Here is a 22,749-nt window from a genome sequence, read left to right on the forward strand (position 1 = left end):
TTGTAACTTTCTTACACCCATGTCACCTACCGAAATCTCGTCGCCCTCTTATTTTCAAATCGTATTTCTCTCTATACTCTATACTATCATATACCCTTCAACAAATACAAACAGTTGAAATGGACTCAGAATCAAAGACTCAGAAGAGAAAATGTTCTCATCCATGCATATGATTTTTCCGAGCTCTGTTATTCTGATGCTAGATTTGATTTTTACTAAAATCAAACCGTTCAACATTATCTGCTCTCCCGCTGTCCACTTTGACACCTTTCATTTTCCACACTAGCAGTTTTTAGAAAATTCTCACCCAGTCAGCAACATAACAGGAGACGTGAAGCTGGCTGTGTGTGTGTGTGGGGGGGGGGGGGTTTCTTTTCGTCGATATTCTGGTTTTCACACATCTCGCCGCGCCAATCGCAGGTTGAGCTCATGCTCTTATTATTGCCGCACGTAGTAGAATAAATAGCAGGGAGGATGTCGGCGGGGGAGCGAGGGGTCAAAGTCACAGTTCACACAAGCAGAGCAGCCAAAGCCTCCTAATCACTCCGGGCATGTGTGTAACCTCATCCACAGGATTCCACTGCCCCCCACCACCACCAAAACCCCTCCTCCAACCCCCGAGCCCCTTGAATACATGCCGCTCTCCCCTCCTACTCCACTCATCTTATACCATCTGATTCTTCGTCCGCAGCCCTTAATTGTGTCTGTCGTCCTCGCTCGCAGTTAACCTCGGTGACTCTACACCGTGTTGCTACACATTAAATCTCTGGAGTCGCCATTTTGATTGATTGGTGTCACGTTCCCAGACTGTGATCCGTTTCTTACACTCCTATGTGGCTATGAATTTACAAGTGCATAAACCAGTCGTAAATTCAAAATTTATTTAAGCGAATGTCCAGGAAATGCTTATATGCTTTTGATTCCTTCCCTCATAATGATAGCAAAACATTTTAGTATTTTTCGTTTACAGCCCAGTGTCATCTTTGCCAGCTACTAGAGCCGGAGAACCCTAACCTGGTGGAAGGGGAGGATGCGTTACTGGAGCTTAGGTGGGATGAGCGAGCAGCAAAAATACAGTGGGTCGCGATTGGCTCCGACACCTGTGAGTTGCATAGGCTTCACCCACGACACATGCCTTTGAGATCTCTTTGGCTGCGCTGCATGTGGCCACTAGGTTGGCCTGCTGCTTTGGCAGCGTGCTAAACGGGAGCGCAGGTGGGACATGAGGCAGCAGAAGCTTCAATTCTTGAAGCCATCTGAACACTAGAAACACTGCCATCACGATGGACCTTTTTTTTTTTCTTTTTCTTTTCATTAAGACGAAAGTGTGTTCATGTCATGACCAATAAAAGTTAGTTATATTTGAATCATATTTTTGAGAACAGCATGTTGGCAATAACTATTAAGTTTGATCATAACAAATATGAATCATTTACAGTTTGGGGTGTTCACTGTATTTTTTAAACCTATTTATATTATTTATAACTTATCTTATATACAATTTAAGTTAAACCTTCAAATCAAATTTTGAAACTTGTGATTTCTTTGCTTCTCCTCTACACTAGATTGCAGTAAGTCAGGTGTCTTTTGCCAAATGTATACCTTGAAATTATGAAGTTCTCTCTTTGGATTCTTGCTTTATTTCCGGCCTCCTGATATCTGTATGGAGTACTCCTTTGAGACAGACAGCTGTAGTCTTCCAGTTTGTGATAGAAGTTGAAAAGGACTGAGAGGAAATTCCTGTAAAATTTAGAATTTGTTCCAAATTCTTTAAACTGTAAAAGAATTCTGAATGAATTTGTGAAATGCATTTCTGCCTATTCAGTGGAGAATATTTACCTCCCGAACAGGACATGCAGCTCATTTTCTCCAGGAAGTGGCTGGATTACAAACGTTTAGCTACATGGACACCAGTGGCAAGACTCACCGAAGTCATCCAACAGTTTGTCAACGTTCAAAGTGAACATTTTTTTTTTTTGACGTAAGTGAATAGGTCACATAAAGCATTGGAGCTTTTAGTCAAATTTGGCACCTGCGTCACATTAATATTTCAGGCACCGATAGATTTCAAAAGAATCGATCCAGTGTCGGGACTTGACCTTGGTGGTCCGAAGTGCATTAGATCCTTGCACAGCACCAACAACGATCTGACGCGACCAGCAGCAGAGTGTGTACCAACAGAGCCATGTGGCAGCGCTATTAATACACTGTAGTGTTGCATAAATACTGCACGGTGTTCCTCTGTGTGACCCTTTTTTCACTGCCCGTTCAATGTTCACTTTCAAAGAAGATTTGTTATTGTCTCTGAAAAATGAGTGCGACCCCTGTGCTTTAAAACATCCCTCTTCGTTCGCCCGGAGTCGCTGAATTTGTTATTATCACAGCGGTGTCCTCAGTACAAACTGCTCAGCTGCGTCACTTCCTGAACCCTTTGTCTCGGCAACAGTGGCAAGACTCACTGAACCTCGCCTCATCGCCGAAGCTGTTCTCGGACGCGAAATCCGGGACAGTGGGTGGATGTTGATGAACTGTACGTTTCTGCTGCTCTCTCTCAGATCCCAGTGCCAGCCAGACCAATGTGGAGGAGAAGCTGAACCATGAAACCCAGGAGCTGGAGAAACGTCTGAGCATGCTCTCTCACCGGAGCAGCACAGGTAGAACATGTTACTGTGATTGTGTACATGCTCCTGCTCGAAAATGTTCATCCTGCATAATTATACCAAAGCACCCATAATCATTATTTCAGAGAGGCGTCTTTGTCTCCAAAGAGTTCAAAGAAACATCGGGTGACTTTGCTGATTTGAAATTGCTTTGATTTATCACTGAGAACAGTGTTTTCAGTTTAATTAACCTTGTCCTTCTTGGCAGCCTCGTCCACGTACTGCCCGTCCGCCGGCGGAGACGACCGCAGCATATCCGGCTCCTCCGACACTTCAGACACCAGCCAATCGGACTGCAGCATTGGCAGCCGGCTGGCCATTTGGACTGAGCCGGCGTCCGCTCTGTCCGAAAACGTCCACCATGCGGCCGCCAAAGTGGCACCGCCGAGCGCGGAGAAGCTTTCAGTCAGCCCGGGAGCTGGAAGTCGGCCCGCGACCAAGCCCCCCCGGCAGCTTCAGGAAATCGGCCGCCAGAGTTCATCCGACAGCGGCATCGCCACCGGCAGCCATTCCTCTTACTCTGGAAGTTTCTCCTCCTACACGGGCAGCCTGGATATCACCTCTGGGGAGGACTTTGGGTCCGTTTTCAGTTTGCCTCCCCACTTGGCTCAAGACCTGAGTCCTTGTACTTGCCCCAGTGTTCCTGGACATGAGTACCTGGTACCAACATCACTAAGGTATCTCTATGACACTCCTCGGAGTCTTTTACAAGACGGCAATGTGGGCGGCGAACCCTCCACACCAACTAAAGACCCTTCCGCACTGTCGGGCCTCACAACGGAGTCAGCAAAGGGGGACAAAGACAGTATCACGAGTTGTGAGGGTCCCTCAGACACTACTGATAGGCGATCAATAACAGAACAGGGCCCTTCAGAGGAGAGTAGAAACAACAAGGCGCTGCCCTCCAGTGAACATCCCGACTCCTGTCACATCTGCAGCTCCGTCACATCTGTCCCCAAAACCATCGTCGCCATCTGCTCAGTGTGTGGTGGCTTTAAGGTCAGTGGGAGCATTTGATGTCCTATCAATTCTTGATTTGTGTAGTGTCTGTTGGTTGGCATCCCCCCCCTTATCAAACGGTTTCCCAAACATGCTCTGTTTTCAAAGTCGCCGTCACGCAGTAGCAGCTTGTGCGAGCAGGCCTTATCATCACTGTATCATCAGCTCCGTGGCCCGCCGTCAATACGACCTTTGTGGCATCGTGCAGGCAGAATGCGATGCCTTTCTGTGTGTGGTGCCAAAACGGTCCCACAGCCCATCTGTCTAACAAGTTCGCATTTCGTCGGCCAACCGAGGGCGACGCTGTTTTCCTCGACGCGGTTAGACCTTGGGAGTTACTTGCAGTTTTTCTATTTACACCTTCTATTTATTGCTTTATTCTTTTTAAACTCCAGAGTGAATGTCACCCAAGTTTAATTGCTTTTTTTTTTTTTTTTTTTAAACAAGATGCCAAATGAGCTTCTGATGTGTTACTGTCATAGCACAAAGCTCAGTCTGAGCTATGAGGTTAGTTATCGTGTTCTTTCTTTTGACAAGGGTAATTCCCCTCTTGGCTACAGGATCAGAGTTGATGGAGATTTGTAAGAGAGAAAAGTGACAGTTAACAGCCCAGAAGCAGCAAGTCAAATATAACAATACAGAACAAGTAGTGTAATAGTGCTATGAACAGAGTAAGTGTTTAAGGTGCTGAGAAGTGTGATTAAATGTAGTCCAGTTCAATGATGGCAGTGTGCAGCCCTGTACCGCTAAATGAACCTATAAATATTCATATTTAGTCAATTAATTGATTAGTACGTTGACAGAAATTTAACTGATTCCTTTCTGTTTTGATGTGAGTCTTTGTTTTAGACTGTTGGTCCAACAAAATCTGTTTGTATTTTTCAGAACAAACCAGTAACTGATAATTAAAACTTATCATCTGCAGCTTTAATTCATTTTGATTCCGCAGAAGTGTTTAAAAAAAAAAAAAACTAAAGATAAAATATTTACTTTGAACTGAAATTTGAACCCAAGATTTTGCCATAAAAAAGGACTGGATTGATTTTATGAAAGTAGTTGCACATTAGTTCTATAATCGAAGTAATTACATAAGATAAGATAATATATTCCTTTATTCGTCCCACAATGGGGAAATTTGGTTGTTACAGCAGCACAGTGGACAGAGGTGAACAATATGAATGTTATATTTTTTTTGCATTAAACAGCTTCTTGCATTAGTAACACAAGGGCTCCTATGGGCTTTATGATTTAAATTTCTTTAGAAACAACTTACAGCTCCATCTGCTGGCAGTGCATCTAGTTGGGCTCATGGCAGAGATCTGTAGAAGTCAGAAAATGCAGAATATTATTGCATGCCTTTTCCTCTAAGCTGCCCCACAAGCTGCTTTCAGACATTTCCCGGTTTTATGAATTTTTTACGGTGAGCGAGTGAGTGCGGCATCCCTCGTCCGAATGTTCCAGAAATGTTCCTACTGATGTGAAACGAATCTGTCTCGGACAATGTTCTGCCGACTTCTTCGTACGTGAACGGCAAATTCGGGAAAATGTCTGGACATATTCCAGAGTTAGTGTCAGAAAGCAGCTCTATTTAAACAACCGGGCTCAGATGTTTGCTTACTGTTGTTTATCAATATTTAGCATAAAAAATTCTGACAGTTTGCATAATCTAATTTGCACATCTTCATCATTTCGTAGTGGACACCGTGCATTCCTTCAAGTGGTTCCACGCCAGCTGCCATACCAGGTAAGCGTGATCCGCTGATTCCGTATGCCCACTGCATGCATGAATAGATTTGACGCATGTTTGGACAAACCCCCGATGTAGCAGCCCGCGGCTCGCTGACTTGACTTGTGTTGAAGAGTCTTTGCCTCCAGAACATCACGATTTTAATCCAGCAGATCAAAGTGTTGACAAATCGCCATGCCGACCCGGCACTGCCACAGAATACTGCGTCACAGTGAAGAAAGTTCTTGAGAGATCCTGGGCCTCTTCTGGCTCCGGACGCGTCCACGAGATGAGGGAGGATTCGCCGCTGCCAAAAAAGGGAAGAGAGAAACTATCCAGTCTCTTAGCTGATCTGCTCGGCTTTCCAAGTGCAGACAAGCAGCCCGATGAAACAAAGGCAAGCGGACTGAGCTTGTACGAGTCAATGAGCTCTGCTTTTGGAAATGAGCTCAAATCCACACCGACTGGCACCGGTGCACCGTTGCAGGACTCGCAGCAAGACGCAAGAGCTGCCATTTATGAAAACTGTTTGAAGTGTCAAAGGGAGCACTGCCACCCTCCTGCCCGGGTCGCACCTGCCCAAATGCACCGCAACAGGAGCGACCCCACGTTCCACAGCCTCCCATCTGGCCTGCGACTGAGGAAAAGCCATGAACACGAAGTGGCTGTCAATGAGGCACTGCTCCACCGAGGTCACGGTGATGGATCGCAGAGCGCGGACGGCCTCTGTCGTTCTGAAGAGATGAATGGTCGCCCCTTGGTGACCATGGAAGGTAAGAGGCCTCTCCACCGGTTTCCTCCTCCTCCTCCAACTGATAACAAAGCTTCTGCGATTCCTTTGGTGTCCGTTTCCTCTTTGGTCCTTTGAAGAAACTCTTTTATTGATTCTGTCCGCTTCCTCCTCCTCGTCAATAAAAAAACCACACATTTCTCTTGTCTTGTTTTAATCTACTGCTTGTTTTCTCATCACTTTCTATTTCTTCTCTGAAAACTAAAGGGAGTTGACGATGCTGCAAAGTTTCAAAAGTCCTAAGTGATATATAGGCTTTACTATAAACTGACTGATGTGGGGATTTTTCAGGATGGCAAACTTTGGTACCACTTTCTAATAATTAGTTCTGATCTGTTAATAGAACTTTTTTGGGTTGTGAGGCTGATCCCTTTGATTACTCTCAGGAAAAGAGCTGCAGATAATCCCGACCAAAATCAAATTTTAAGCTCACTTTAATACGCATTTAAGCAGTCACTCGCCAGTCTAATGGGATTAAATGAGGACGTGATGATATTTTACATCCAGAAGATCACTGGTCAATTTCACTGTGACACCATGATGATCCCCAACTACACTTCCGGCCATTAATCAACACTACAGTATATTTCCTGTAACTTGAACCACTGATTCGATGAACCGTGAGGGAGGAGCTCTGTATTGACTCATCCTCTGTAATCTGTTATTAAAAATCCACCACCAGTTGGAATATAATGTTAATGCCTCTATAGCTGCAATATAATTGGAAGCTTGCATTGTCAATGCGGACTTTTTGGACAAAACTAAGCAGCAGTGATGGTCACATTACATAGCATTTCAGGCGACACTAAACTGTGTGCAGCATGTTAAATCTCTTTAGCGGCATGAAAAACGTAGCTGTCTGTCCCCTTGAACATTATCCATGTTTCAACACGTCCTTCATTCCCAAACACCAGGCAGCGGACGGGCGCCATGTCTGTGGCGCTGTGAGATGATGAACCAATACTGTTATTTGTTTTTCGTCACTGCGGATCGCAGGAACTCCTCCATTTATACCCAGGGAGCACTCGGATTCACAGAATGGATTTAAAAACCAGCGTGGGATTATTTATTCCTCCACTGACAAATTTTCGCTTTGTGGTATATTTTAAAAACACACCATATTTTTCTCTGCCACCAGACAAAAGGCTTAATAGCAAAGAGGAAAGACGCAGAGCTGATCCTGCTTATGCGATTATGGAGAATCGGGCGCCAGAGAGGAACTCCGAGGTAGGCCAATCCAAAACTCTCTAATCCTCCTTATGCTATCGACTGCTCACACATTTTGACTGTGTAACTCATTGTGCTCAGAGTTCAGCCTGACATTTTTTTTGGGGGGGGGGGGGGGGGGGACGTCTGATACTACGTAAAACACCAGTTGATTGGGATTATAGAAAAGAGACAACGCCCCATAAAGCGGCTTTGGACGCAAGAGCCATACGAGCAATGTATGTAATTGAACAAGAGGAAAAAAATGTAATTCCCACAGCATTTTCTATTTCTGAAGATGTCTATTAGGTTATCACATGAGTGGGTTGGAATCAGTAGCTAAGAAGAGTGTTTCCTTTTGTCCGAGGCTCTGAACTAACTGTAGAGCAGCTCTTACAGTCAGCTGGGACATGAACTCCTCCAAATGTCCGGAAAATCAGGCTCAGACATATCCGGATTTTGCCATTCCCAACAGCAGGAAAAAGATTTTGGGGAACATTCGGTCGCGGGCGGGCACCGTGGGCAGCGCGTGCAGGAGGCAGGACATGGCGTATAAATAATGAATCTGTCCCTGCAGCCTGTGTCCATCCTCATTGGCTCTGATCTCATATTCTTTTAACATGCCGAGATGTAGCCTTAGCCTTGGCGGAGGTATGCGCTCTCTGACCGCCCTTCCACTTGCACTGTGAAGAAGTTAGCGTTGCCTGGTGTGTGTGGAATGAAAGCAATATGGCATCAATAGCTGCAATTTTGAAAAGGCAATGGCTCTACTTCCATTATGAGGCATTCCTTGTCTCCACATGTAAGACTTAACCCTGAGCTCTCAGTAAATCCTGAATATCAGCCGCTGCCTATAAATACTCCCGACGTGTCCGTTGAACTGTTGAGGGATTCCTCATCACACCTCTTATGTAACAACCCTATGTGCTCTGCACAGTCGCCCACTGCCAATTATAATCGACGCCACTTAATTGTCTTTCAGGCAGAGGAAAAAAGCAAGTACGAGCTGATGGGCAGCTGTGGCCCGCAGAGGTTCCTTCCGGAGACCGAAGGTGAGCGAGGCTTGCATCGCGACAACCAACAACGCGACGAGGTCGTTTTCAGTTTGCGAACAATGTGTGCAGCCTGTCGTCTGTAGCTGCACAAGTGGATTGGATTTTTGTGTTGTTGTTGTTGTTCCCTCAGGCGTCGTGCAATACACCGGACCCATTTACGGAAAGTGAATTCAATCGATGGCTCATTCACCTGAAACCAAAATCGCAACGAACGCGCCGCCTGTTGTGCACGATTTGAAGTCAAATGAGGCTTGTTTAGAGTCGGAGAGCGCGGACTGGAACCGGAACAGACGCCACTTTATCCAGGTCAGCGGACTGTGACATTGACAGGAAGCCATTTCCATGAAGTGGCTTCCTCTACAGATGCAGAACATGTGCAGTGCTGTATATACTGAGGTACATGACGGATGGATGTGAACAGAGCTTAGCGCAGGTTTAATGTATTATTACAAGTTGTCGAAGTTAGTTTTTAAGTTGGTTTTTTTTCTGTTTACAACGTTAATAAGTCTTTGACATCCTCAGCACGTCAGTGGCTCTTTAGCTCATAGCCCGTTCCCTCCTACTGAACGTTTAAATCCTTTCAAAACATATTTTGAAAATATGTCGTTTAGTTTTTTTTAAATGAAGAACGATTTGATGGTTGAAATGGAATGGAGAAATTTGAGGTTTGTGACGGAATCATATAAATTATGTTTGTGTTTATTTACATTTTTCTGCCATACTCACGGGGCAAGGAGATGTCACTACTTGCCTTGGTCTTTATTTATGTTTTAGTCCTGCATCACCCAACTTTTTTTGATGAAGAAAAATGGTAACGACTTGAAAAGCAATAATTTTGTAGGCGTGACGGATTGAATATTTTGAAATGGCTTTCAGAGAAGCATTAAGTGTGGTTAGGTTCACATATTAAGTTATATAATGTTATAAAGGAGCCCACGTTTGTTACATTCAAATCACAGAGCTAAGCACAGGCGGCGGTTGAAACGATTGTCAGATTAATCACCTGCAGGTATGAGTCACGCGTATAATTTGTGTTGCCATAAGCGTCATTTAGAATTAGCGACGTCTCCTTTTCACCGCGTCGAGGAAAACATTTATTTTGTCCATGTGCATTTTATACAAGGCCATAAACCTGAGTTACATAAGGGCCGGTTGTGTCGGGAGAAAACGGATATGCAACTAAAGGGGGGTGTGCGGCGACGCGTGCGAGGGATACCGGCGCTGACGTGAGGCGAGAGGACAGTCGTCGGGGGGGCATTTTTGCCACTCCAGCGTCCCGCACCAAGAAACATGCCCTCAGTCTAATGCACACCTGCTCCACCGGGTCCCAGCAGACGTCACAACGTGGCACCGAACCGATCCGTCAGGTTCACGTGCCAGTGTGCGCGCTCGTCTCGACCCCCGTGTCATCGCTCCCGTCATCCCGCCTCGGAAGAGGGTTAATGGACGGGGACGTGCGGGAGGCGGCCAAGTCCCGTGACTCCGGTTGACGCGGCGGCATCTGGAGCCGCATTTTGACGTGGTGCTATAATTTTTTTCACATGAGCTCCTTGATTTCATCAACTAGTGCGCTTAGCAGCTGAGATTGATGTTATGATAACTTGTTCTGGAGCCATAAATCATGCAGGCCCCTTCAGGGTGTTAGCATTGAAGCTTTTTTGGTGGGACACTGTACCTGTGGTGCTACTGGTCTCAACAGCCTGATACGTTGAGCAATGGTGGAATTTTTTTCCTTGTTCGTTGCTTGCAACCTTGCGCAAGATGTGTCTTATAAAACCTCGGTTGTGATCTGTTACATTACAAAATACATTTTGAGCAATGCGGTGGATCGACTTTCATAGGAAAGTCGTGCATGAACTTGCCCAATGCAAATGTTCCGTTCCCGTAGTTTTTGTTGTGGTCCTCCAGCATGTTACCCAGTGCAGTTGTCATTTTCATGCCTTTTTCCTTGATTGGTTGGTTTGCGGACGTAGGATTTCACCACATTAGTTTCACAGCGGTGAGTTTTTGTCGGGGCTCTCGAGACATGAGCTTCGAAATAACGTCTGGACGTTTTGTGCCAACTATTTTCCTCACTTGATTCAAACTCAACACTTTTTAAGAATTGGTGGTTGTGGTTCAGCTCAGTCCCAATCCCCCCCGGGATTATTACTTTTGTCTTTACAGTAGTGGCTCCCGCTGGCTGGTGTGGCCTCATCCACAGAGGATGGCATCTTGGGATTCTTGGCATTTGGTAATACCATTCCTAAAAGGAAGTTCATGTAATCTGAGCGCAAAATAAAGGTGTACAAACGGTGGCACTTTTAAGGTTGGGGGAGACGTGTTTTCACCTCTGTATCGCGGCTCCATGTCTGCCTGCTGCAGTAACCCGTGGGAGGTGGAGAACCAGCTCGAACGGGTCTCTTACCCTGAAGACAACGCCGTCATTAGACCCGTGTTTGTCTCAAAAAAAGCGGTCGACGTTGGGTCACAGAGCTCGGCCACGTGTCGCCTCCCACATGTCCCCTAGAGGCTTTGCAAAGTGTATTATTGAAAAGCCCCCCGGCCTCTTAGTGAGTCTCTGTGGGTGCGGTCTGATTGTGGGGTAGGCGACGTCCCCGCGGGGTTCATGCGTCTTACCTGCTCTAACCATTCATGTGGAGTCGAGAGCGGGAGAAATCTTTAAACATCTGTTTCTACATTGTAATTACACTGCGGCTCTGTACTTATGTACTATTGGCAATAGAATACATTTGTATTCACTGTCGAAGTGTAAAATGACCGTGGTCGTCTAGAATTGACCTCCTTAGTGTTTCTGTTCTGTGAATCGCCCTGAGCTGAACTTCTTTCTCTTTCTCCACTCCCAACTGCTCTTGGGATCGTCTAAGACGTAACACAAAATGTAGCATTAAAAGTGTTTTCATGATCTCGATATGCTCTCTTATCTTCAAACATAGAGTACTGACCAAGCCCTTAACGGATGCTCAGATCAACAGTGTGTATCTACTGCTGTTCTGTACGCCAGGTTCGGTTTGTGGTGAGGTGCCGGTGCTCGAGAGGAATGTGTGAACTCTTGCCGAGACAGATAACGTTGTGCTCTTAACGCCGCCTCACCCGGGTGGTGCGCTAGCTGGTGAGGCCGCAGATTTGTTGTAGCGTACCACAACAACCGCACCATCCACGGCGCCGGACCCAAAATACTTCACGCTTTCGGGGTGTCGTGACACCGTCACGTGACCAGCTTGAGAGGGTCAATATGGGATTCGACCACAGGTCAACCTGATGGGGATGCTTCAGAGCGCCCTCTGCTGGGTCACAAGGCAAACTACTTGAAACAGTCTGCTGCATCAATAGAATCTGAGGTCGTTTAATAACTCCCCCCCCCCCCCCCCCGCTTTTGAACAAATGTTCCTGTTTTAAGTTAAAAGTGGCAGCCCTAGTACACTGCCTGAAATCGACCCTGGACATAAGTATAAAAGTGAATTGGTGTGAACTGATGGATTTTTGACGATAGCAATATTTTAACAGATTAGATAATGTCGTGTTTGAGGTTGTTCGTCCTTGTTGACTACTGGAAGAGCTCGGTGCTGTAATATTAGACCCGCTCAGAAAAAAAGAACTGGATAAATGAACACTGAGTTGTAATGTCGGTAAAAGTCTAAATTATAGTTTGTACATCTGTGAGAAATTTATTCTAATTGGTCAAAATACTCGCAGATACCCGACTATGAACAGGTTTAAATCTTTAATCCAATATTTACTGGACAAACCCAAAAAGCACAAATTAATGTGTGAACAGTGGTGTTCACATTATGCTTTTTAATTATTACTTTTTTTTTTAGATATTGAATGTTGTAGACATCTTTGCTGGTGTTATTGATACAGACATTTAAAAAAAAAAAAAAACACATCAAACATATTTTTTGATCTTAACTGCTTTTATGCTGCCAGCAATGAACTCCGCTCCGCGCCTCTTCATCTTGGTGCCCTTTCGGGTTATGACAGGTAAAGCTGACCGCGGCTTCCTGTCGTCACTGGAAACCGTTTATCAAGCCTTATGAATTACACGGGAAATTCACTTCAGGCAGCGCTGCAGCTGTAATTGGTGTGTTCGACAGGAAAACGCTTTGGTTGTAGGCGACATATATTTATTTATTTTGTTAGTTTTACTTGACACCTTTTTCTTCTGACTGCAGTCTTCGATCAATCTTGAAGCATTACTACTTTTTTACCCAGATTATAATGTTTGTCAGGAGTGTTTCCTGGTTTGACATGCTCCTCATGTAGACACATATCATGCCGTGACCATATTATACCCAAACTTTTATAGTTTTCTCTGATTATTCCGTAACACTTTCAATGTTCAGCATCAGTTCAGCGTTAAACTGTTGTCAGGCTGCAGTTAAAACCTCCTATTTTATAGTAATGTATTTGGCTTTGCTTTACTACCTTTTAAATATAAATCTGAGTTTGTAGTGTTTCATAGCTCTGTTGGTGCTTTCAAATATTCCAAGAATGAATGGGGGCACATTACAAACACAGATGCTGATGTCATTTTTTTATTTAAATGGAAATAAATAAAATGGGGTTATCAGCTACTGGATAATTTATAGTTATCGCACTCCTCCTGAACTGCCGCTACCAGCTCACCAGTTCTGGTGACTCGTGACTGTCCCAGTCATTAAATGGGCTCAGAGCCGCACCTAAAATTTTAACTCTCAGATCAGGACCAGTCCCAATTCCGTCAAATAGGCGATACATACGGACACAACCAGTCTAGATTAAGGCCCAAAACATAGCCCGAGCAAATATACCGACTCAAGACCCAGAGCATACGCCATGTGTTTTTTGTCAAAACGATTCAACGGCATTTATTTGTTTCATTTATCCTTTATTCTACCAGGAAGGTCCCATCGAGACGCAATGTCAGCAAATTAAATACAAAGTTTCATATACAGATACAAAGACGGATGACGTCAACACATAATCGATGGTTATCGACTTACCTATATACGAGTGTAACTTTCAGACCAACATGTAATTGCTCCTATTAACGACTGTTCCCTCAGCACACGTTTGTTCACTGGTCAAAGACATTACATTTGGTCAGTAAACTATTGGAAGTGCAGCACAGCAGCATGAGTCAATCGACAAAATAACTTGACGGCTTAATTAAAAGGGCAGTCGATTAAATTTGACTACCCCATAGCACAAAATGACTGTAATGTATCGCATAATTTATCTCTGGGGGCCTGTCGGCTAATTACACATAATTAGCCTCTGGGGGAGGAAAGGGCATTTCAGTGGGATACACAGTGTTACTGCTGATGCTCTATCTGCATGACTCATTAACATATGAGTCACAAGAGCAGTTCAGCCTAGAGGGGGAGTCATCTAACTTCTGATTAAAGTCATAATGACACCAGCCTTATTGTTTAATCCTTCATTATTATCTTTTAATGAAGGTCATAATGACAACAGATATTGTTTTAAACGTAGAAGTGGAGGAGCCGGTGTATTTTTTAATATCAGCAAGGTTACTGTGTTGGCGTCAAGTGATCTGCTCTTCTTAATGCCTCCTATACTATGACATCCAATCAAATGATTTTCTTGAAAGATACCAATCCTTATCCATGGCCTTTTGACGTTTTCAGAACAGTATTTGTATTATGGACCTGGCAACCACGCTTCACAAAAAGTGTTGTCCATAAGAAGTCCTGAAAAGTCTTACACTTTATATGATTGTCTTAAAATTATGATAATATAATATTTCTCTCACATTGCAATAACACAAACCACATCATTGTTTTGTTTTTTTACCCATATGCTGGAGAAATAATGGTACATCATTTTCAAACAAGCACATCTGTTTATATGTTATACTCAATTACAGCAAATATTAAAAACAACCATGTGTCGGCATGATGGGAAATGTTAAGGAATACCCGCCGGTCAATCAATGATAAATAAACATTGAACTGAACTGATGCTGAAACATTCCTGCAGACATTACGATCTTCTCGTTCTGTCAAGAGTATGTGTAAGTAAGTAATCTTTCCCATATTCTTTTCATGGTAATGGTGCACTCCAACAATGAGAGGGCCTGAATCCAAGTTGCCCCTTTCGCTGCCGTTGACGGGGTTAGTAGAACGCGGTACGTGCCTCTCCATCTCGGGTCCTTCACCTGAGCAGACGCGTTTTAACTGCTTACTACAGGCCTCTTCCTCAAAACTCTGACCTGTGTGTTCCTCTTCCAAAGTTCCAGCCTATAGGCACGACTCTGCCTGGCAACCCTTCATGCAGAGACGGGCTACAGAATGGCATTTTTCATGCCTTAAACTTATTCAAAGTAAGTGTTCAGATACAAATGATGACAGTTTTGCTCTCTCGTCGTCAGGGGCGGTGTTCGTTTTCCCCCCCGAGAGGCCTTGCAGCGACGGGGTGACCTACGTGAATATTCCCGTCAGCCCCGCGTCCAAGAAGCAACTCAACTACATGGAGCTGGAGCTGCAGGAGCCGGGGCCCGGCCCCCGGGGGACACTCGCACATCTACCGGCTCAGGGTGAGTGTGGCGTCCGAAGTAACCTCTGATGATCTCCATACAGTTTGTTTCTTCAGCATCAATGATCATTTGTAGGTCACTTTATAAGCAGTCCAGCATTTTAGCTTATTTCAAACGCTGGCCAGAAGTTCATCTGTGGAGAAAAAAAACATAGTAACTCTTTGATATTAAATGAGTTTGAGGCATCCTGTTATCAATCATTTTAAAGATTTCAACTTGGGAACTCCAGAATATTAAGAAAACTAATCTGCTCAGTCCATTGGAGCACTTCTAATCACCAGTAGCCGTGCTCAGGAATTATTAATCATTATATTTAACAGATTAGATGCAAGCAGATCTTGTTTTTTATGTAAATGTTAGGTAAAACGACCTCAGCTGTGGCCTCATGTTCTTGACTTTCTTCCCCACTGTGTTCGAGGCTTCATTTCTTATCGTGCACACGCATACGAAGGAGCCAATTTTAGATCAACCGGGGTATCGATATCAAGCGAGGAGGAAGAGTTGCTCCCGAAACACGATTGTTGATGTTCTGTAATTCCATTTCACTTTGTCCGAGTTACGGGAATCGCTCCCTAAATGACTGAGATGATGTCGTCGTCTCGCTAAGAGACAGCTGAGTCCTCGTCACCGGAGCCGCGGCAGTGAGCTGTAATTGACAGACAAGTCGGTTATTGGCTCCGACACGAGAGGTTCATATCTGATGTCTGCAATGTGGTTTATATCCCAGCGAGCAAGCATTAATCTGTCACCTGGGAGCGGTCCTGTTGCCATTGAAAGGGGGTCAAGGGGCATTCAGATCACAGCTGTGAATTCACTGGCTCTAATGGTCTCGTCCTCCAGGGACTGCTCACGGCGTCGTGAGGAGCTGGTTTTGATTTCCTCGACTTTCCGCGACTGTAAAACATAATTCAAGCAGCAGGCAACAATAGCGCGATGTGCTTTTTATTGACATTCATTCATGTGCCGCTGTGATTAAAGCCCGACGTCTCGCTTATTTGAATTTCACACAGGGAAGGGCGCCGAATTATGGTAATGCTGGCGATGTGCATATGGAAGACAGTGCATGAGGGGAATTTTTAAAGGCTTCAGTCGGCTCATTTGCATATTCTTCTGATTCGCACGGCGCGTTGCTCGAACGATCGCGTCGGCAGCGAGGGCAGAGGATCCACTTCGCTCTGAAACCTTTGTCATATTTGTTTGGAAATTTATGAGTCGTCGGACTTCAGGATTTTGATTTAAAGATGATTGGGCAACACCTCTGCTGTCACTCCTTTAAATTAGCATAAAGGTGATTATTATCTAAAAGAGGGACTAGAAAACCATAATTCTTCTTCTGGTAAAGCAGTGAGGTTTCTGATTGTTTCCAACTAAATACCGCTCTTTTTCCAAACGCGTTGGTGAACATACGGTGGCCGCTCGTGTCTGAATGCTTAGCATGTTCTGTCTTGTTTCGAGTCTGTACAGACATCGGAGAGTAAAAATACTGTTATGTCCAGGAAATAACCTCACACTTAACCCCCCCATAAACCAGTTGAGGTGGCAATTTCTTAGTAGATGCAAAATGTTAATAAGTCAATCTAGACTTGACATGTTTTTTTTTTTTGCTTGCTTCTCTGTCTGCAAGATGGCAAATGAAAGTGTGTTGAGCGCTCCAGTGATGATTATTCTGTCACGAGGATGTTTTTATGTCTCAACAGGGAAGAGCTCCACCAAGTACGCCCAGATCGACATCACTGCCACGGAGACGGCCCACAAAGTTGGCACGCAGCACGCGCTGGGTCGGCAGGAGGGCCTGCTCACTCTGGAGCTGAGAAGGAAGGCGACGCCACATTGAGTCCTTCAGCTCTCAAACGCTTTTGCCCAAAAGACTGTCCCAGTAAGATCTCCAGGGATTTCTTCTCTCCGTTCTTTTCCACCGTTTCCATGCAGATTTTAGTTTGAGCCACCCTGCGTCTACGCAAATGCCATCTGCCCAATGCCCCCTCAGATTCCAACTCGTTCCTCTTTTCGCAAGGCAACATTGAGATGGAGCCTCCCTGGGAAAGTCTGACACCGGATCAGGAGCAACATTTCAATCTCGATCTCCTTTGGGGCATCTCATTAAATGACATTATGTCAGCGCCGGGGCCTCGGGCGACGTGCCAGTCCTGAGCTCTGACGAAACCCCCTCAGCAGAGGCATTTCACAGCTCACTCAGGCCGTCCCTAATGAGACAGAGTGCCGCTTCCGTCCATGTTTGGGAACGAGGCAGGGTGGTGGCAGAGATGTTTATTCCCCCGAGGAGTTCACACCCAGTAATTCCACATTCAGTTGCCAGAGCTCTTCAATGTATTCACATTTAGGGGGAAACCTTTCATCCAGTCTTACTCAGAACTAGCCAGAAATGTGCAGCATACTCTGATAAACCTGCTCTAAATGTTTTTAACAATGGTTCCATGTTGCGCATAACAACCTTTGTTCGCCAGGGTGTGACTAATGGATTTGTTTTTAACATATGCTGCTATCGTTTCTTCTTTTTCTGCTTCACAGTTCACATAGACCGGGATTTACTGTGGGAAATTGTCTTCATAAATAACGTGAAGCAGAGAGGATGCTGAAAATCTCTGCATATTCATCATTACTCAAATAACAGACGTTTCATCCTGTCTATAAGTATTCCTCAACACTTTTACTGAAACTGTAATTTTGGTTTGTGTGGTGTGGAGCGACTCATCTTAGTCATTATACTGTTTTTGATATCTGTAAATATTTGTGCCTCTATTTAGGTGATATGGATTATATATCCTAAGACATACAATTTATGTACAGTAAAGATGTAAGGCGCAATCTTTCCTTGTAAATTATTTATAACTTTAGCCACTGTTTGTGTGTTCAGTTGTAAACCAGTACAGTATGTTGTTCCATATAAAACTGCCTGAAGTGCTCTTGTTTGTTTTAATTCAATTCTATAATGGACAGATGCAATATGAAGGCAGTCAGCACAGATCGCATTCTAACAGTGATTTGAGCATTTTTTTGTTGCTCTGACCGATGAAATTCGCCAATTTATTTTGCCTTTGAATTATGAAGCGATAATTAAATAAGATACATTTTTATTAGCATTAGCTTGTTGTTAGACACCCCCTGGTGGCCATATTAGAAATCTGCACCTATTGACCGATGATTTTTAAAAATAATGAATTAACGTACTTTATCATCGTCTGATGCTAAACAAGTATCGTTCCTTACCTCTCATCGGGCTGTGGGATTAACTATTACTTTTGTGAAGCTTGTTGTGTGATTGATGAATAATTTTCCCTTAATGCACCATGATGGAGTCACCTTGGCTGCAGAGACTGTATGGGCAGGCCAGACTCGGTTTGTCCGGCAGCCGTCGCAGGAAATAACGTGGGGGATCCCGTCTGGCCATGTGAGAGCTCTGGAAGACAAAACGGAAGATTTTGCACATTAGATCCAAATCAAAAGCTCACACAGAGGGACTATCAATAGGGATTGTCCCTCATCCACCTATTTTCAAGAAGGTGATGTATGGTTCACGTTAACAAAACCACACGGTGCAGGGAAGCGTCTCTTCATTTGCTCATTAAATGGAGCTGGAGAGACCAGAAATAAAACGCCTGATTGGATGTCTCTGCAAGCAAAAATTGATATAAATACATTATCCATGCCATCGAGAAACTGGTGGCAGTAGTTTAATGAACCATGCAGGGCTGCAGACAGCTTGTATGTAATTGCCACGACTGTTTTCAATGAAAGAAGCTGCAGTATTCGTTTTGGTGTGTTTTAATCTCTCCCACCCGACAGTGAATGCACCAAAGGTCTGATTCGGTGCTCGCAAAAGACTCGTCCCCTCTCTTGAAAGTAAATTCTCAGAACTAAGGATAGCAACAGGCCAACCTGACGTGTGGCCTTAGTTGTTGGGCCTCTGCGTTGACGGGACCTGGTCTCAGCTACGTGATAAATACCACTGACATACTGGAGTTTTGAAAGGAAATAATCCAATGCTGTATCATTTTACAGGTCACTAGGTTTTGATTTGCGATTGGACTACAGACCTGGTTGTACACATCTTGAGACGTGCTGAGCTGAGACGAGCGTTTGACCTTCTCTTAAAGACTTAAAACTATTCAGGAATTGTAAGTACGGTTGCAAGAAAAAGCACAGTGATTGATCACGAACAAACAATATATATTGATTCCAACACACAGGCCTTACGGCTTGTCTTGTTAATATTGAACACATCATTTAAATGATGATTCAACGGGGCAGGTTGAAAAAAACGACGAGATCCCCCGAAGCTAACGAAATCAAAATGTGACAGGAGGCGAGATTTTAAAAACGACAACAACCTGGAGTCCAATCGATGGAACGAGAAACGGTCACACCAAACATCCTGAATGGTTCTTGGTACGAAATAGATCCAAATCGAGCGGTACAGTAGTTTGAGGTGGTTGCCAGTTAAATCTCCACCTCCATCGTCTTGTGACTTGAAACGTAGATAATATATCATGACAAATCAATGCAGGAAACCAGGCGATTCCAAAGGGCTCGGGTACTTTTTTTTCCTTGCGACTGTACAGTGGGTTGGAAGAACAAAGGCAGTTGATGCTGTGTGTAAAAATCCAGGATCATTGTGTTCCGTTCTTTGCACCGTTGTCATGACCTGAACGTCCCCTCCTCTGAGGAAATTCCATCGACTGAATGTGTAATTGGTATTTGCAAATCAAGCCGCCTGCTTTGCTTTGTCGCTCTTTTACATACATGTCAGAAAACAAAACTCAGCGTGTTTAATTATTCACGGAGGGTTTTTTCTTTTTTTTCACCTTTGGCGCTTCATTACTGACCTTGCTGCTCCTTTCGTACGAGTCAGAAATGAGGACTATATTTCGTAAATTATTCAGAGAAAGGATTTTTTTTTTCCCCTCCTAGGCAAACGCACTATAGGCCCAGACGAGACTGTTTGTTCACATCAGAGTAATTCTTGAGCATCGCTGGATTCAAATGACCATAACTTGACCTTTTCCCTCACTAGTATTCACAGGTCATTAAGTCAGAGGGCTGTTTTTGTAGAAGTGAAGCGGAAAAAAGTCTTCCCCCCTCCATGAACACAATCCTCTTTCATTGTTGACCAAGGCGGAGGAAAAAACGAGAGTGTTATTACATTTTTTGGGGGGGGGAATTGCTGTGTAACTCAAAGCCGCTTTTACAGTAAAAATGGCTAAAATGACTGCATTGTTACCTGCATCGACTTCTCACCAGACTCTGCCCTTCCCCTCACCTCTGTGGAGCTCATTGTTTTCATTCACTTGCAGCTACCGGCATAAAACGGCATTGTATAGTTTGGCATAAAAACTGAAAAAAATGACGGCAAAAAATGTGAAAAACAGTTTAAAAAAAAAAAGACCAAATAGCAAGGCCTACAACCGATAAAAAAAGGTATAGTATAAAAAAAACGGTATAGTATGGCATAAAAATGTCAATTGACGACAGTATAGTCAGGCGAAAAACAGCAGAGGGACAGTGTGGCAAAGAATGTGAAAAAACAATAGCATGGCATGAAAACTGAAAAAAAAATGATACGTATTTTCAATTTATTATGCCTTACTCTATACTGTGATGTTTTGACTCATTAGACTGAGTGAAAAGCTACGAGACCAGCTCAATGTGAAGGACGGTCGGTAGTCTGTGACCCTGGACGCTGGTCCAGGGTCTGAACCAGCGTCTCCCTGACTAGTCGACTCTCCAGCCACGGACTTAACCTCCACTCCACCGTGCCTCCGTCATACTGAGCTGCTCTCGTAGCTTTTCGCTCTTCACTTCTGGTCTTAATTCACTGAGTCTCATAAGACTTAAACTGCGAGCTCAGATTCATCAAAAAACGGAATAGTATTATAAGACATAAGACGGCATACCGCGGCCTGTCGTGAGCTATTGCTTAAGTATAGTAGGCATAAAAACTGACAGAGTCATAGTATAGGACGGTATAAAAAAGCATAAAACGGCATAGTGTTGTATGGCATAAAATGACATAGTATAGCAAGGCATAAGAAGGTGCCACAAAACCTGATTGGCCAACAATTATCTGAAGAACACAGTTGAGCATTTAGCAGTTAAAGGGACTAATATTTCGCTTTAGACGTCGACAAAAACCTGATATAGAAACGGAGTGAATGTGAATGAATGCTAATGCGACTCCGTCTCTGCAGGATATTTCAATATGCAAGCAATAGAAGGTGTTGCCGAACAACTTTGGGCGAAATAAGAATGTGTCATTGTTGCGTTTACAGCTCGTGCAGCCCGCAAGTGGCCAGAAACTGTTTCGACACCAGTATCGGTACAATTCACAAACTGTTCAACGTAGTGTAACAACTTCAGTGCCAATACGTCATATTGCCCAACCACCTTGTGCAGAAATACAAAAAGCAACTTGTTACGTAAATACGGTTCCGTCTTTCGTAACGAGGACCAAGAGGATTCATTTCACCTAGCCGACATGCTCACTGAACCATTAAATATACTGTATGGACAAACATTATTTCCCACAGACTATCAATCTATTAGTTTTCCTCTCGCTTCAATTAATTTCTCATTCTGCGCGGCAAAAGATGAGATTACAGCAGCGTGTGTTCTCCGGGTGGCGTCTGGCGGAGGACGCGGGAATTAGTCGTTTGTTGAGACCTCACGTGTAACAGTTTGTTTTCCTTTGATTGCATGTGGTTCTCCAAGGCGACACTGTGTCCTATTGGCAAATGAATGGAGTCAAAGTATTTGTTTTCGGTTTGGAAGCGGCCCGCAAGCGTGTAAGGTCACAAATGTGGAGTCCGGCTTTGCTAAGCGGCGCGCTACGGTCACTTGACGCGTGCACTGATGCTTGAACCTACAACCTCGTGGCTTCTAAGTAAATGTTACGCTTCCCCAAATAGCAGCTGATCGGTTTATCTGTCGGAAGTGATTTGTTGCAAATGGCCAAAGCCTGCGGGGTTTAGTAACGCTTCCAAACGGCAAAACCAATAAACTCCAGCCGTTGACCTTTTTTGCTCCAGTCATCGGGCCCCGGTCATTGGCCTCGTTCGGCCCAACTCGATTATGACCTCTTGATGTCTCACACAAACTCACCAAGAGCCCATCGCAGTTGGTGCCCACGAGGCAGCATCCCAATATCCTTCTTCATTTGTTTTTTTCTGCCGCCTGATGCTTTCAGGATTCTGTGCAAATGTGCTCATACGCTGACAATAGGTGCTAATTACATTATAGTTTAATAAGACTCCAATACGCGAGGCGTCTAGCATTGTCTGAGGACAGCGAGGGATACGGACACTGAAAACACCAAACCATTCATCGGTGGTGTGACCACAGTGATGAGTGTATTTCTTCCTTTTGTTTTCCCCCCCCGACTCAACAATATAAAGGCCTTTGATGAATAGGTCTATAAATATTGATCAGTTTCTGACAGCTAACGACCCCTCCTTACAGTATTGATGAAACAGCATTTGGGAGGATTCTCTTCTGAGGGTCAGATGTGCTGCTAACTCCTCAACGTACAGGACACGTGAATGCAATCCCTCCCGCCAACAAATTCTGTCTCATTATCTGTTGAGCTGCGTCTGCAGTTATGATTCAGTAACTCGCAGCAATAGGCACGGATGATCCCGGTGCCGAATATTGATTGCACCCTCCACCCAGGCGTGTAACTCACACGAACGATTCAGAGATATTAAATAACAGCGAGAGTCCTGTGATGTCGACAAAACAGCCGTTTGCCTTTTACCGTC

The 22,749-nt window shown here is 44.3% G+C and overlaps 1 protein-coding gene and 2 long non-coding RNA genes across 11 annotated transcripts in view; 1 reads left to right on the forward strand and 2 right to left on the reverse strand.

Moving 5' to 3' along the window:
• LOC118318978 (protein Dok-7-like) overlaps window positions 1-17,904 on the forward strand; it is a 29,339-nt gene extending 11,435 nt beyond the window's left edge. The window contains exons 6-14 of one of the 7 annotated variants that reach the window (XM_047335958.1): window positions 2,556-2,654; window positions 2,869-3,659; window positions 5,355-5,403; window positions 5,556-6,158; window positions 7,314-7,402; window positions 8,364-8,433; window positions 14,813-14,977; window positions 16,675-16,853; window positions 17,507-17,904. In XM_047335958.1, coding sequence (XP_047191914.1) covers window positions 2,556-2,654; window positions 2,869-3,659; window positions 5,355-5,403; window positions 5,556-6,158; window positions 7,314-7,402; window positions 8,364-8,433; window positions 14,813-14,977; window positions 16,675-16,811 — 2,003 coding nt within the window. In that variant the 3' untranslated portion in view covers window positions 16,812-16,853; window positions 17,507-17,904. Of the gene's footprint in view, window positions 1-2,555; window positions 2,655-2,868; window positions 3,660-5,354; window positions 5,404-5,555; window positions 6,159-7,313; window positions 7,403-8,363; window positions 8,434-8,566; window positions 8,743-14,812; window positions 15,003-16,674 lie in introns of those variants that run through there. The other 6 variants (XR_007031746.1, XM_047335957.1, XM_047335959.1 and 3 more) reach the window with 6 other exon arrangements.
• Window positions 4,754-5,534, reverse strand: LOC118319052. Its single transcript, XR_004795899.1, has 2 exons — window positions 5,401-5,534; window positions 4,754-4,978 (listed from the first exon to the last, which is right to left on the reverse strand). It is a non-coding gene; the product is annotated as an uncharacterized LOC118319052 (long non-coding RNA).
• Window positions 14,981-22,749, reverse strand: part of LOC118319041 — an 85,166-nt gene continuing 77,397 nt past the window's right edge. The window contains exons 5-6 of one of the 3 annotated variants that reach the window (XR_004795898.2): window positions 18,236-18,395; window positions 14,981-15,110 (exon numbers count right to left, since the gene is read on the reverse strand). This is a non-coding gene — a long non-coding RNA (uncharacterized LOC118319041). Of the gene's footprint in view, window positions 15,111-18,235; window positions 18,396-22,749 lie in introns of those variants that run through there. The other 2 variants (XR_007031748.1, XR_004795895.2) reach the window with 2 other exon arrangements.

Source organism: Scophthalmus maximus, chromosome 12 (genome assembly GCF_022379125.1).
Source record: "Scophthalmus maximus strain ysfricsl-2021 chromosome 12, ASM2237912v1, whole genome shotgun sequence".
Taxonomy (NCBI): Eukaryota; Metazoa; Chordata; class Actinopteri; order Pleuronectiformes; family Scophthalmidae; genus Scophthalmus; species Scophthalmus maximus.